The 12615-nt window shown below is 58.1% G+C and overlaps 1 protein-coding gene across 1 annotated transcript in view; it reads left to right on the top strand.

Moving 5' to 3' along the window:
• Positions 1-12615, top strand: part of RAP1GAP2 (RAP1 GTPase activating protein 2) — a 63190-nt gene that overhangs the window by 31334 nt on the left and 19241 nt on the right. Inside the window, exon 4 of the mRNA XM_054394308.1 lies at positions 10915-10999. Within this exon, the coding sequence (XP_054250283.1) occupies positions 10915-10999 (85 nt within the window). The remainder of the gene's footprint in view (positions 1-10914; positions 11000-12615) is intronic.

Below are 12615 nucleotides of genomic sequence, written 5' to 3' on the forward strand. Positions count from 1 at the left end.
GAAAATGCTCATTTGGGATTTCAGGGTGGATCTTGTTTCTTTAGAGCTACATGTGCGCTGGGTAGGTCAGTGAGGGTGGTGTGGGGACTGCTGAAGCACCATCAGGTTCTTCTGGGGTGAATTAATGTGGCCTGTTGATAAAAATAACCCTGCACATGTTTTATCTGATTTAACAGCAGAATGCATAAAGAGATTACACTGGGGAGGGCAGGGCAGGGGAGGGGGAGTTGTTGAATTTCGAGAATCCATCTGATTAGAGATTGTGCTGAAAGGTTTAGATAGCAAAAGGCCAGAGCCACAGCACTGTCGGTCACCTCCTGGTGGCAGGAGAGGGGTGGCAGCAAGGGTGGTTGCTTGGTGCCAGATGTGGCCTGTGGCCTTTGTGAGTTGTTTGCTCCCGAGCAAACACATTTGTTATGGACTTTGCCAGGAGAGCCCCACGGCCTGTTAATGATTGACTGCTCTGGGAGGGGGGTTTCCAGCAGCTCCTGTGCTGTGTCTTGGTGTGTCCCCATGGGGGATGGCCTCCCTGGTGCATAAGGATCCTAGGGCTGTTCTCCCCAGCTGCTGAGGGGGTGCCCTGCTGTGTGGAATGCTGGTGATGGGGTGGCTATGGTCAACCCTGCAGCCCATATGTGCCCCCCTGAGGAGGCTGCCTGTCCCCACAGAAGCCCTGACCTGTTGGTGCTGACAATTTGCTGAAGAACCACTGGTGGGGGTCCTGCACTCCAGGGGCAGGGAGAGGCTGTGCTGTGCCTGCTCTGAGGCAGGGGTGGTTGACACAAACCCAGCAGAGCACCTCCATAGGGATGCAGCAGCATTGGTGCAATTTCTCTCGGGCTGGTTGCAAAGATGTGGAGACTGGTGGGTTTGGAGCAGGTGCTGATGTTTTGGTCCCAGGCAGGGCTGGAGTTTCAGCTGCAGGCTCTCATCCCTGCCTGCAGCAGGGGTTGTGTTTTCATCCCTCTAACCAGGAACAGGCTCAAAACATTGGAGCTGGTCCTGTGCCTAATTCCTGTGAAAATTAAACTCGAAGAGGAGGAAGGTGAGATACTGGGGGGGGGGGAGGAACAGAGAGACCCGGGTGTTTTATCACCATGGCAACAAAGACTTCTAGGGAAAGGTGCTGAGGTTGTGAAGTAGATCATTTACAGTTTACTTAATAAAAAAAAAAAGGGGGGGGGGACAGGAAAGAATATTTCCTGTAATAAGCTGTGTGCCAGCTCTCCTATTAAAAAGCAACTGGAGGGCTTGGGCTGCTCCCAGGCCTGGATCGATGCTTTTGGAAGGAGGAATGGGTGGAGAGAGAGGGATGGATGCATGGTGGGAGAGGGAGGGAGGGATGGAGAAAGGAAGAGACGGGTGGAGGGATGAGTAAAGGGCTGGATGCTCATCCCAGATACCAGCAAGGCAGGTGCATGGTCCTGCTTGGAGCCGTCCTGTGTGGGGAACGTTTGCTGATGGCTGAAAAAGGCAGGAGGTGGCAGAAGAAGGTTTGTAGGGCAGGGATGGGTCTCCCCCCCCACCCCGCCCCCCACAGGTCTGGGGGGCGGGGAGGGGGCATTCTGTGCCTCCCGGAGCTGTTTAGGTTGAACCCTAAAGGTGAACCCGCTGTAAGGGTGCCAGTGTGGGGCTGCTTGCACCGAACCCCCCGCACCGGCGTAACCGTGTCCGTGGTGCGGGAGCGCGAGTCCCCTGCGCCGGGATGTTCCCGGACCCGGCTGCGGGGGAGGGGGGGGTGGGGGTCCGAGCGGGAGGGAACGGGGAGGGGACGGGGCGGGGATGGGAGCGGAGCGCGGCCGCCATTCCGCGGGGCTCCCGGCTCGGCCCTGCGCTTATCCCCGCGGAGCGCGCAGGGAGGCGCGGGCGCGGAGGCGGGCGGGGACGCGCCGCACCCCCTCCCCCCATCCCGCTGTGCCCTCCCTGCCCGCAGGTGCGGCGGGGCTGGAGCGGGAGCGGCGATGTCCCGGCCGGGTGAGCGGCTGCGGTCCCGGCGGGCGGGGGTGCGGGCGGCCGTGGTGCTGATCGGGCTGCTGCACCGCTCCCGCAGGCACGGCGCGGAGGGCAGGTGAGCACCGATCGGTCCCGGGGCGCGCTCGGGGTTCCCGGTGTTGGCTGCTCGGTTCGCAATGGTCTCTCATGCACTCCCGGTGCTCGTGTTCCCGGTGCTGTCTCGTGTGTTCCTGGTGCTCTCTCATGGGCTGCCGGTGCACGCTTGTGCGCTCCCGGTGTTCACTCATGGACTCCCGGTGCTCTCTTGCTGATGCTCTCCTGTGCTCCCGGGTCTTTACCGGTACGGGCGGCAGAGCCGAACCCCGGTGCTGCTCGGCAGTCGCGGTGCTGGCCTGGGGCGGGCGGGCGGCACTGTGGCCAAGCCGTTAGAAGCTCTCGGGGGACCACGGGGGCCATTATTTGGATGGACTTGATGTGCGTGAGCTGGCAGCGCTGCCCCACAGCTGGGCAGCGGGCTCCAGGATAATCGGGATCAGCTCCTGGCGTATACATGCATACACATACGTGTGTGTGTGTGCAGGGGGCTGGCCTGTCCCCGTTGGGTTAACCCCCCAGACTCATTCTCCCTGCAGCAGAGGACCGGGAAGGACCAGGGGAGGACTCTGGTTCTCCGTGCTCCCGCAGGGATCGCCGTGCAGGCAGAGCTGCCGTGACTCTGCCCGGCAGCTTTGTCCCCTCTCTGGGAACAGCTGATAAATGGTTTCGTTCCTCCTTGCCTGAGCCGTACACTATCCTCCCAGTTCAACTTTGTGCTGGGTGGAAATGGCCTGTCCGGAATATCGTGGAGCTGGCATCTAGCTGCCGCCGCAGCTCCGCTTCCCCGGTGCCTCGCCGGGAGCTGCCGGTGAATCCCCCTGCTCTGATTTATGCTGTGGCCCCGCTCGAGGGCTTCTCCCTCCCCCAGGACTCTGCTGCTCTGGCAACTTTGTTGTTAAAAATAGTAAGGAATAAGCACCCAAACCTTGGCGGTGTGCACGGCGCGGGCTCGGGGTGGGAGCGACGTGGGCACTGCTGCAGACTTGAAGGGGTTGGGGTTTTGGTTCAGTTTGTGATTTTTGTACCATGTAAATGAAGAACTGGTGATTTGGAGCCTTTTTCTTCCCTCCTCCCCTAGTCTGGGAGCCCAAAAAATTCTATAGAATGAGTGGAGATGAAGCTTTAGCTCTTCACCCACCTGCAGTTTCAGGTCACAGGGTCTGTGCCCATGTTTTCAGTGCTGCTGCTGTAGGTGCTTTGCCTTGGACACCGAGGAACCCTGCAGAGCAGGACGTCAGCTATGCTTTCATGACTTAACAATAGCTTTCCTGGGTAGTTCATGTGTTGCTGGTGTTGGTTTGGGCTTTTCTTTCTCCTTTGCTGGGTTTTCAGGTGGATTGTCAAAGCCAAGCAGGTGGAAAAAAAACTAACCCACAGGTTCTGATGGTCCTGGTTGAACAGCAGAGGTGGGTGCTCACCTGTGCTGAGACCCACCATGGCTATGCCCCCTGTGTTCTACACTGTGACGCTGTCCTCATGTCTCACAGATGTGGGCACCCTCCCTCCTGTGCCACAGCTGTGACCCTTGATCTCCCCTGTCTCAGCTGGGCTGTGGGAGCTGTGTCCTGGCACCCTGTTGGGCTCAGTCTTTCCTGTTCCCTCTGCTGCCCCTTGGGTATGGTCTTGTTTAGCCAGTCCCTGTTGTAGGCTCTGCCCATGGGCTTTTGAAGTGGCCAGCTGGCCTGGGGACAAGCCAGGGCCCCTGTGCCTCTTTGGCACTCCATGGTCCAGAGCCTCTTCTGCTGTGTGTAGGGAGATCTGGGGCCCCAGGTGCTTCTCTAGCGCTGACCCTGCTGCAGGGCACTGCCATCCCTTGCTCACCTCAACGTGTGGCAGGGGAGGGAGGAGGTGCTTTAAACCCAGCCATGGTGAGCAGGACTTTTCCCAAGGAGTCATCTCTTCCTTGGTACCAGAATTCTGTGAATGAGCCTAGCATGGCACTGGAGTGCTGAGGAGAAATCTGGCTCTGAGCTCTCCCAGAGATCTGCCTGGTGATGTCTGGGGCTGTTTTGGTTCCTGATTTTTTTTTTTTTTTTCCCCCCACTGCCTTGCTGAGCACAACCCTCCCAGAGCAGCTCTTGCTGCAGGGTTTACTGAGGACAATGAGAGTCATGCAGACATCTTGAGGGGAGGACAAGACCCTGAGGAGGTTTTTTTCCTGTCTGTTGTGGAGTGAGAAGCCTTCATGGGAGCAATTGCAAGACTTCAAGTGGTCCTTTACGGTGGTTGCTTTGTCTTATGCAAGCTGCTAGGGCCATCAAAGCTGCAGGAAGAGGAAGGGACTGCGAGCAGCATCGTCAAAAGGGACTCTGTTCCTCCACCTGCTCCTATTTTCCTTTTTTCCTCCTACATTCAGTCTTTGTTCTGCCTTTGCAGTTGAATTTTGCTATCTATGAGCCATATGCAAGCCTGGCAGGATGGGTGTCAGCTGCACAGTCCCTGGGGGCTGATGTCCCTTTCTTGTTAGCAGTCCTGCAAAATGCAACACAGCAAACTGAGCTCCCCTGGCAGGGCAGAGGTGATGCTCACTGTGTCCCCTCCATCCATGCCTGTCCTGTGCCTCCACCCAGAGGGGATGGCAGCAATGGACCCCGGTGGCTGGACCTGGGGGGGGTCCTGTGGTGGATTTGGGCTCCTTTGGCTCCTGTCCTGCTTTGGAACTGGGTAGTTTTATTTAAACTTGTTTTCCTGAGTATCCCATGAGCACTGCTGTGGTGGCCATCCTCTTGTGGAGTGAAGCTGGTGGTGAGGGCCATGTGCCCATCAGTCTCAGCTCCAGTGCAGACCACTGGGCATAGGACAAACGTCTTTATCTCTGCTGTGGTTTACTGTTTGGTGCAGCAAGAGCTGTTCATGGTCTTCTGGAGCCACTGAGTGAAATCTGTGTACTGCTGATGACAGTTTAATGCCTGCTTGTCTCAGTGAGACGTTCACTACAGCAGTGTCCCTTCTGCCACCCCGGGTGTGGGTGCCCAGGCAGGCACAGCCTCCCTTCGCCCTTCGGCTTCCGTTCCAGCAGCAGCGGCTGCAGACGCTGGGTTCTGGGAGCTGTTCTCTGCAATTTGCAAATTATTGAATCAGCTCAGAAGCTGCTGCCTGAGCTCCCTGGCTCCTGTTTGCCAGGAATCAGATCAGACAAGCCTTCTGCTCTGGAGAACTCCCAGCGCCTTGCCTGTTTGACTCAAAGCTGTGGGAAGTCACCGCTTCTCTCTGCGCCTGGGAGAGAGAGCAGGGAGCAGAGCTGGACAGGGACAGAAACCTCTTCCCACCCTGATTTCTACATCAAGCAGGGTTAGGGCCAGCTAGGGTTAGGGCACTTCTGTGGCCATTTGGAAAGAAACCTGTGTCTCTGAGTTCTGGGATAGAACCCAGGGTGGTTCATGGCACAGCCAGCCCAGGCATCAGTGACCCCAGAGCCAGCCCAGGCAGCACTGTCCCACAGATCCTGGGCATCAGTAACCTCCAGAGCCAGCACAGGCAGCACTGTCCCACAGATCCTGGGCATCAGTAACCCCCAGAGCCAGCCCGGGCAGCACTGACCCACAGATCCTGGGCATCAGTAACCCCCAGAGCCAGCCCGGGCAGCACTGACCCACAGATCCTGGGCATCAGTAACCCCCAGAGCCAGCCCAGGCAGCACTGACCCACAGAATCAGCCCAGCAGAGGTGCCCCCCCTGAGTATGGGACACTTCACACTGTTCTCAACAATACTTCTTCCTTGTGCAGAGGGATAATTAAAGCTAAACTCATTGGCAGTTAAATGTCACCTTGCTCTGAGCAGGCTGTGCAGTGAGGGCTGCACACCAGTGCAGGCTGTGCAGTTCACAAATACTGAATTTATTGCAACAGACCCAGACCAGAAAACGCTGCACTTTTCCTTTGCTGACTCTCAGGCTTCAAAGCAAGGAGGTGTTGGGTCAGCCTGAGCTTGATTTACCTCATAGTGAATCAGTTTGGAGGGAAGCTGCTTCACGGTGGGGGCTCTGCCCCTGGAGCACCATCAGTATACTGCTGCCAGGCACAGGGGCTGAAACCTGGGTCTGGGGTGGCTGCACAGCTTGGGGCTGGCTGAAGCTGGTGGGAGCCCTGCAGCAGTGTGTGTCCTTTGCAGATGTCCTCTCTGTGATGAGTGATGATGCAGCGAGATCTTGCCTGCCTGGAGTCCCTAGATTGGATGGAAGCTGCTGAAAGTCAGGGAAAGGTGCTTGGTTAGGGCACTCACTGCAGGTTTCTAAGTGCAGACTCTCAGGGAGGTGCCCTTGTCTGTGTTGCAAAAAAATAACAATGAAAAAAGGTTTGGTTGAGGTTTTGTACAATTTGTGAGCAGCTGGCTGAGGGCTCCTGGGTGCTGGGGCATTGGCAGGGCCTCACCAGTGTCCTGTGAGCTGGGGCTTGGTCCCAGCCTTGTGCTGGTTGGAACTGGGGATGGAGAGGACCCCCCACAAAGGGAAGGCAAGCAGCCAAGGCTCCAACCCATCCCAGGGTAGTGTGAGGGTGAAAAGCAACACAGCACAGTCCCCTGTGAACACTTATGACACTGGGCACTGAATATTAAACAAACTAAAGAGGGAGCAGCTGGCAAGGTGATGCCCATCAAGGACAGAAAAATGATGAGTCCAAAAATAGAGGCTGTTAATTTACAGGATGATGGTTGCTGTCCTTCTCAAGGATATGCCTTCTCAGGCAGGCTGAACTTGTTGCTGCAGGAGTTTTGCACCTCCTTAGGCCAGGTTTAATCTGCAGAGCTGGGGTAGGTGCAGAGGTAGCCTGCCGTGCCCTGCGTTGGGTTCGCAGCGTAGCAAAAGGCAGAGGTCATCACTGAGTGGGATGCACTTCCCCAGGGCAGGGAATGTGTGGACATCTCCCCTTCCCATGGGTGGGCTGTAGGAACAGAGCCTGTCAATGCAGAGCCTGGCTGGTAAATCAGAGGAGCAAACCAAGAAGGTGGCATGCATCAGAAGTCCTTCATTAGGCTGCAGGAGGGGAGGGGTGCACTCAGCAGTGAGGGTTTGGGCCTGGGGGTCCCACTGCCCTAGCTTGGTGCCCATGGGATGTTTTCATCAGGATTTTGGTCTGCTGGTGGGTTTGCCAAATGAATTGGGATATGAATCTGTGGGAACTTTTGGGATGTGATCAGGGATGCTCTAAACAGAAAGGCTTCACCTGCCCTTGCTGTGTCAGGAACTCAGGTGCTCAAAACAAGGGGGGGAAAATTGCCATTTGTCTCCCTTTGGGACAAGCAGGAGGAGCAGCCCTGGCTATGGGGGCTGTGCCTGCCTGTGGGGTCTGGAGCAGTGGGGTCCCGCCCTGAGCTCAGCCCCACAGGCCCAGGAGGGGCACAGGACCCATGCTGGGATGGCAGGGCTCTCGTTTAAGCACTGAAAGACCACCAGAAGGTCTTCCTGGAGCTTTCTCTTCTCTAGGGTGAACAATTCCAACTCCCTCAGCCTGGCCTAGCAGCAGAGGGCTTCCAGGCCTCCCAGCATTGCTGTGGCCTCCTCTGGTCCTGTTTGGACAGGTCCCTGTCTGTGCTGAGGACTCCAGAGCTGCCCCAGCACTGCAGGTGGTTGTCTCAGCAGAGCGCAGCAGAGGGGCAGAATCCTCTCCCTGCTCCTGCTGCCCACACTGCTGAGGATCAGCCCAGGATGCTATTTGCGTTCTGGACTCCTCGCTGGAGGAGCTCCTGGGACCTTTGCTGTGCTTTGGAGTCCCCTGGTGCCTGCTGAGGTCCGGTGCAGGCGTGGGGCTGCCGTGAGCAGCCGCCGGCATCGGCGTCAGGGGAGATCCCGGGGGGCTGCTTGTCCGTGTGAGCACGGAGCAGGACGTGCTCATCCTCCTCATGATTCACTTCCCACCCCGGGGCGGGGGAAGATCTGTTTGGGAGTTGGGCTGGTGGCCCTTGGCCCTGTGGCTGGCGTCAGCAGACCCCTGGAGCCTGTGTCTGTGACTTTAGCTGTTGCCAGTGTGTGGAAGTTGACGGCACACAGTGGCCATGGAGGGGCTTGTTTGGCTCTCCCTGGAATTGCAGGAGCAGTTCCAGCAGTTTGGCCCCGAAGCAGCAATCAGCATGTGAGAGAGGAACACGTTGTTAAGTTGTCTGAGTGATTTTATAATACTTAGAATACGATGCTATGGCAACCTGCTACAAATCCCAGATCAAATAAATTTATTTGTGTGCATCCCTGGAACTTTAATCTTTGGGAAGTCTGAAATGTTTGCTGCCTCTGAGGGCTACGGTGCAGATTAGTGCAGCCAGGCAGAGCTGGAGGTTCAAAGCAAGGGGAGTGCAGGGTGGGTGATGTGCTGCAGATCAGGCTGTGCTTTCACATCCTAGGAAGTCAAAGAGCAGGCAGTGAGGATCTGCCATCCTCGGTGTGTTCTCAGCAGTGGAGTCATGGTGAGCTTGTGGAGAGGAGAGAAGGAAGGAGCCTGAGAGGCAGAGCAGATGGGCAGGACCCTGGGTTCTGCTGTTACCCATGGGCCATCTCACATGGTTCTAACTTATTTCTTGTACTGAAAGGCTGGAAGATGCTGAGAGCTTCCATGAGAGGTGACAATGAAAGGCAGATGTGACCTGCTCAGGTTTCAAATAGGAAAGAAGCAAAGGTGGGGATTGGTTTGATGTGAAATGTCAGTCCTTGGTCTGGACTCAAGTTTGGGCACAAAGCACTGAATGTTTCCCCTGCTGCACAGCCTGGGCGATGCCACAGTCCTTGGTGCCATGTGATAGGGAGGGGACAGGTCCTGCTGGCCCCACTTTCTCTTGGTCCCTTGCAGTGTGGGGCAGCTTTCTTCTCTGCTCCTCCTGCTCTGTTGCACTGCAGCCCAGAGGCCAGTGCTCCTGCCTGCAGCTGCCCATGCCCTAGGAGGAGCCTGGCAGGATCCCCAGCTCCAGGAGAAGTATGTCCTGCCCTGAGAAGTGCAGTCAGCAATTAATTACCACTACCCAGAGGGTTTGGTTTAGTGGGTCCTATGGGCCTGTGAGCCAAGTCCCCACATGCTAGCAGTTGATCTTGGCTGTGGTGTTGCCTGGCATGGTGGTGTGCCACCCTGCCCCTCACTATGCTGATCACCCTGTGTCATTCCAATCCCCTCATGCCATGCTGATGCCCCATGTTCCACCTGGGCTGATCTTCCACCTCTGAGACATATTTATGGGCTTGAGCCCCAGGCCTGGCTTTCCTCCAACATCCATTCAGTGTTCTCCTGGCTACGGCTGAGCTCCATTGATCCTTGTTCCTTGGTTGTTGACTCTGGATCCGTGTCCTGCTTGTCTCTTCCTTCCTGTGGTCACAGACACCACAGCTCCCTGCTTCTTCCCTGTCCAGATGTACTAGTGCAGACTGACAGCTGCCAGCCCCCCAGCCGCATCCATCATGCCAGGTGCAGAGACACAGGCTCCAGCTGCTGGCTGCTGCCTCTGTGTGTCTGTACCTATAGATGTGGTGCAGGAGCTGGAGTCAGGTGTCAGCAGGAGCAGTCCATCGGCAGGAACAGTTGTGCTCACAGGCAGGAGGAGCAGGAGCTGCACTTCCTCAGGCTCTGGTTCAGCAGGGATGCAGGCCAACAGCTGCTGCTTTGCTCACAGAAGTGGTGCTGAGGCCTTGCACTCGCCGTGACATCAATGTTCCTGCAGAAAACCTGCCTGCTGTGCCTTCTGCACCCCACTACAACCCCTCTGCATCCTGCCACATCCCCACAGCCACCCCCATGGTGTGCAGGACCCTGCCAAGGAGGGGCTGTGGCTACTGGAAGCTTCCCAGTGACCAGCACCTGGTTGCCACCTGCTGTCACAAGAGCTGAGACCTGGTGGCAGAGGGCAGGAGCCAGGGTGGAGAGGCTGGTGATGAGGGCAGGCATTGCAGGTGGCCAGTGCCCACCTGCTGGCAGAAGCTGCATGTTTTGGAGAGGGCCTGGGGTGGGTGTTGGTGCCCGGCTGCCGTGCATGCCACACTGTGCTGTGCCATCCTGGGTGGGCTGCCATGGGAACCAAACCTCCTTCCTGCAAGATAAACAGTTGGGCAATTTTGGCCTGGTTTCTGCAGGACTAACCTGGCAGGGACGAGAGGAAGCAAATTAAATCTCAGATTTTCTGACTCCCGGGGGAGCATCTGGCGGCGCTGCTGCGAGCAGTGGCCTGGCGGTCCTGTGCCTGGAAAGCTGCTGGGCTGAAGGGAAGGGATGATGTGATCAGCTCCTTGCTGGAGGGCTGAGGCTGTGCCTTTTCCAGGTTTAAGGGCTTTTTGGTGTGGGGGGGTTGTGGCAGGTCTGTGGTGCAGGGGCTGCTCCTGCTTCCCTGGGCTCTTGTAACCTCAGGATGCCTCTCACAGCCTCCACGTTCAGCACCGGTGGGGCTGCTCTGTGAGCAAAGAGGCTCTCTGGGCCTTGCCAAACCCCAGCGAGGTGTCCCTGGGGCTCACACCACTGTCACCAAGCTGGAGCCCTCCTCTGCCATCCACGGCTGCTGGGAGGCTGATGGGCCACGCATCCTGCCCAGGCAGGGATGGTGCCAGATGGAAGGACACCATCTGTGGGGATGGGTTGTCATAGAAACCCATCCCTGCTGTCCCAGCACCACCACACCAGCCCCACATCACCCCACCAGCTCTGGCTGGGTCCTGGGGGTGCAATCTGGGCACTTGGTGGGGCAGGGAGGGGTCTCGACCCATCCTGGGCTCGGGACTCTGCGGGTGGCTTTTGTCATCTCTTCTTGCCGTCTGTTTTGGGTTTCTCTCCGATTCAAGATGCTGCTTCACCAGCAGCCTGCCCGCCCGCGGCTTTGCCAGGGAAGATAAGCTCTTATCTGCCGCCTGGCGCTGCTGCCCGGCACGGGGGGAACCTGACGCCTGCCTTTGGTTTTTCAGGAAGCAGGAGCTGCTGAACAGCTCAGATGTGACCGTCCCGGAGCGGCCGCTGTCCCCCCCGCTCACCGCCCCGCCGAGCATGAAGGTGAGTGTGAGGGCGCTGCCGCGGTGGGCGCACGGTCCGGCCTGGCTGCCAGTTTCGGAGCTGGCACGGAGCGGCGCTGCCAACGCAGCGGCTGCCCGGAGCCGGGGCTGTTGCCGCGGGAGCAGCGGTAGGCGGTTTCTGGAGCCCAGCCTGCGGCGCGGTCGTGCGTGCCGGCGGGGCCCATCCTGTGCCACTTCTCGCGTTACGCAATCACGGGCGGCGGTGCCAAGCAGGGTGCAGAATCCCAGAGCTGTTATCCTGCGAGCAGCCCTCCCTGGGCGCCGCGGCGGGCGGCTGCTTGCCAGCTGGAGGTAGACGGCGCATCCCCCCGGCGGGCAGGGCTGCTGGCACAGCCTGACCCACGGCTCCCTCCTGCCAGGACCGCTTGGCCGCTTACTTTGGCCGTGCCCTGGGACCTGGTGCTTCCCCATCTCTGCTCCTCCCTTACTTTTCCTAAACCCCCCAGGAGAAGGTCATGAGCAGCCTGGTGAGACCTGGAAGCTGGTCCTGCCCGAGCTGGGGTGGAACTGGGCACTGCCACATCTGCCAGCTTGCAGTTATCTCGCTCAAACAGTCTCAAGCAAGCAGGGTGTGTGCACTCCTGTGCCAAGTAGGGTGATGCAGAGAACGGAGGTAGTGCCCTGGGTCAAAGGGCTTGCCTCCTGGGGGCTTCTGCCTTTGCCTTCCACACGTTTTCAGGGAAATTCTGCTTCTTGAGGAGTCTGTGAGCCAGGCAGGCTGAGCCCGACTGCGGGTGCAGAGGTGGCTCCCAGTGCTGGGATCTGCTCTGTGCCCAGGAGGGGCTATGGGTGTCAAGGCCCTGGGCACACTGTGGGCAGGGAGGAGGACAGCTGTTCCTCAGCTGGAGCCAGGGTGATGTGGGACAGGTCAGGCTCTTCAACGATGTTCAAACACTAGTCTAATGCTCCCCTCAGCTTGGGAAACCTGGCGTGGAAACCTATGGGAAGTTTGGCATGGGCAAAGCGTGTGTGGATGCTGCTCCAGGTGATGCAGGCTCCCCAAAAGCAGACGCTGAGGGCTTTCTCTTCTGGCCACTTCTCACACCACAAGCTGGGGCTGTGGCCAGAGGAGAGGCTGGGGGTGGCTCTGGCTGAGGACACGCAGAGGGAACCAGGCTCCATGGGCAGGGCTGGAGGCTGCTGTTTTACTGCTGGTTCACATCGTTAAAGCAATTAAAAGGCGATTACCGACTCGTTCTGCTTTACAGCAGGATTAAAGGCCTCCAGAATCTTTTGCAGATGGTACAGGTTGTCCTCTCAGAGAGGCAAGGCAGAGCTGGGAGCCCGTGGCACCTGCTGCCTCCCTCTGCCCTCAGGCCCTGTGGCGCTGGCAGAGCCTCTGCGGTTGTGGCTGCCTGTGCTGGCACTGCAGCTGGGCAGTGGCACAGGAGGATCCTGGACACTGCTTTGCCAGGCACAGGGAGCTCCAGAGGTGCCAAACAGAGATAAATCCTTATGGTCTCCAGCGTGAGGGTTGTTTGTGGACCACTGGGTTTGTTTCTGCTTGTTTGGAGCTTCTCTGTGCCCCTGCTGCCGCTTTGGTCTTGGCTGCATCGGTTCTTGAAAGGTCAGGGTTGGTGTGGGCTTGCTGACATT

Source organism: Indicator indicator, chromosome 30 (assembly GCF_027791375.1).
Source record: "Indicator indicator isolate 239-I01 chromosome 30, UM_Iind_1.1, whole genome shotgun sequence".
NCBI classification, from domain to species: Eukaryota; Metazoa; Chordata; class Aves; order Piciformes; family Indicatoridae; genus Indicator; species Indicator indicator.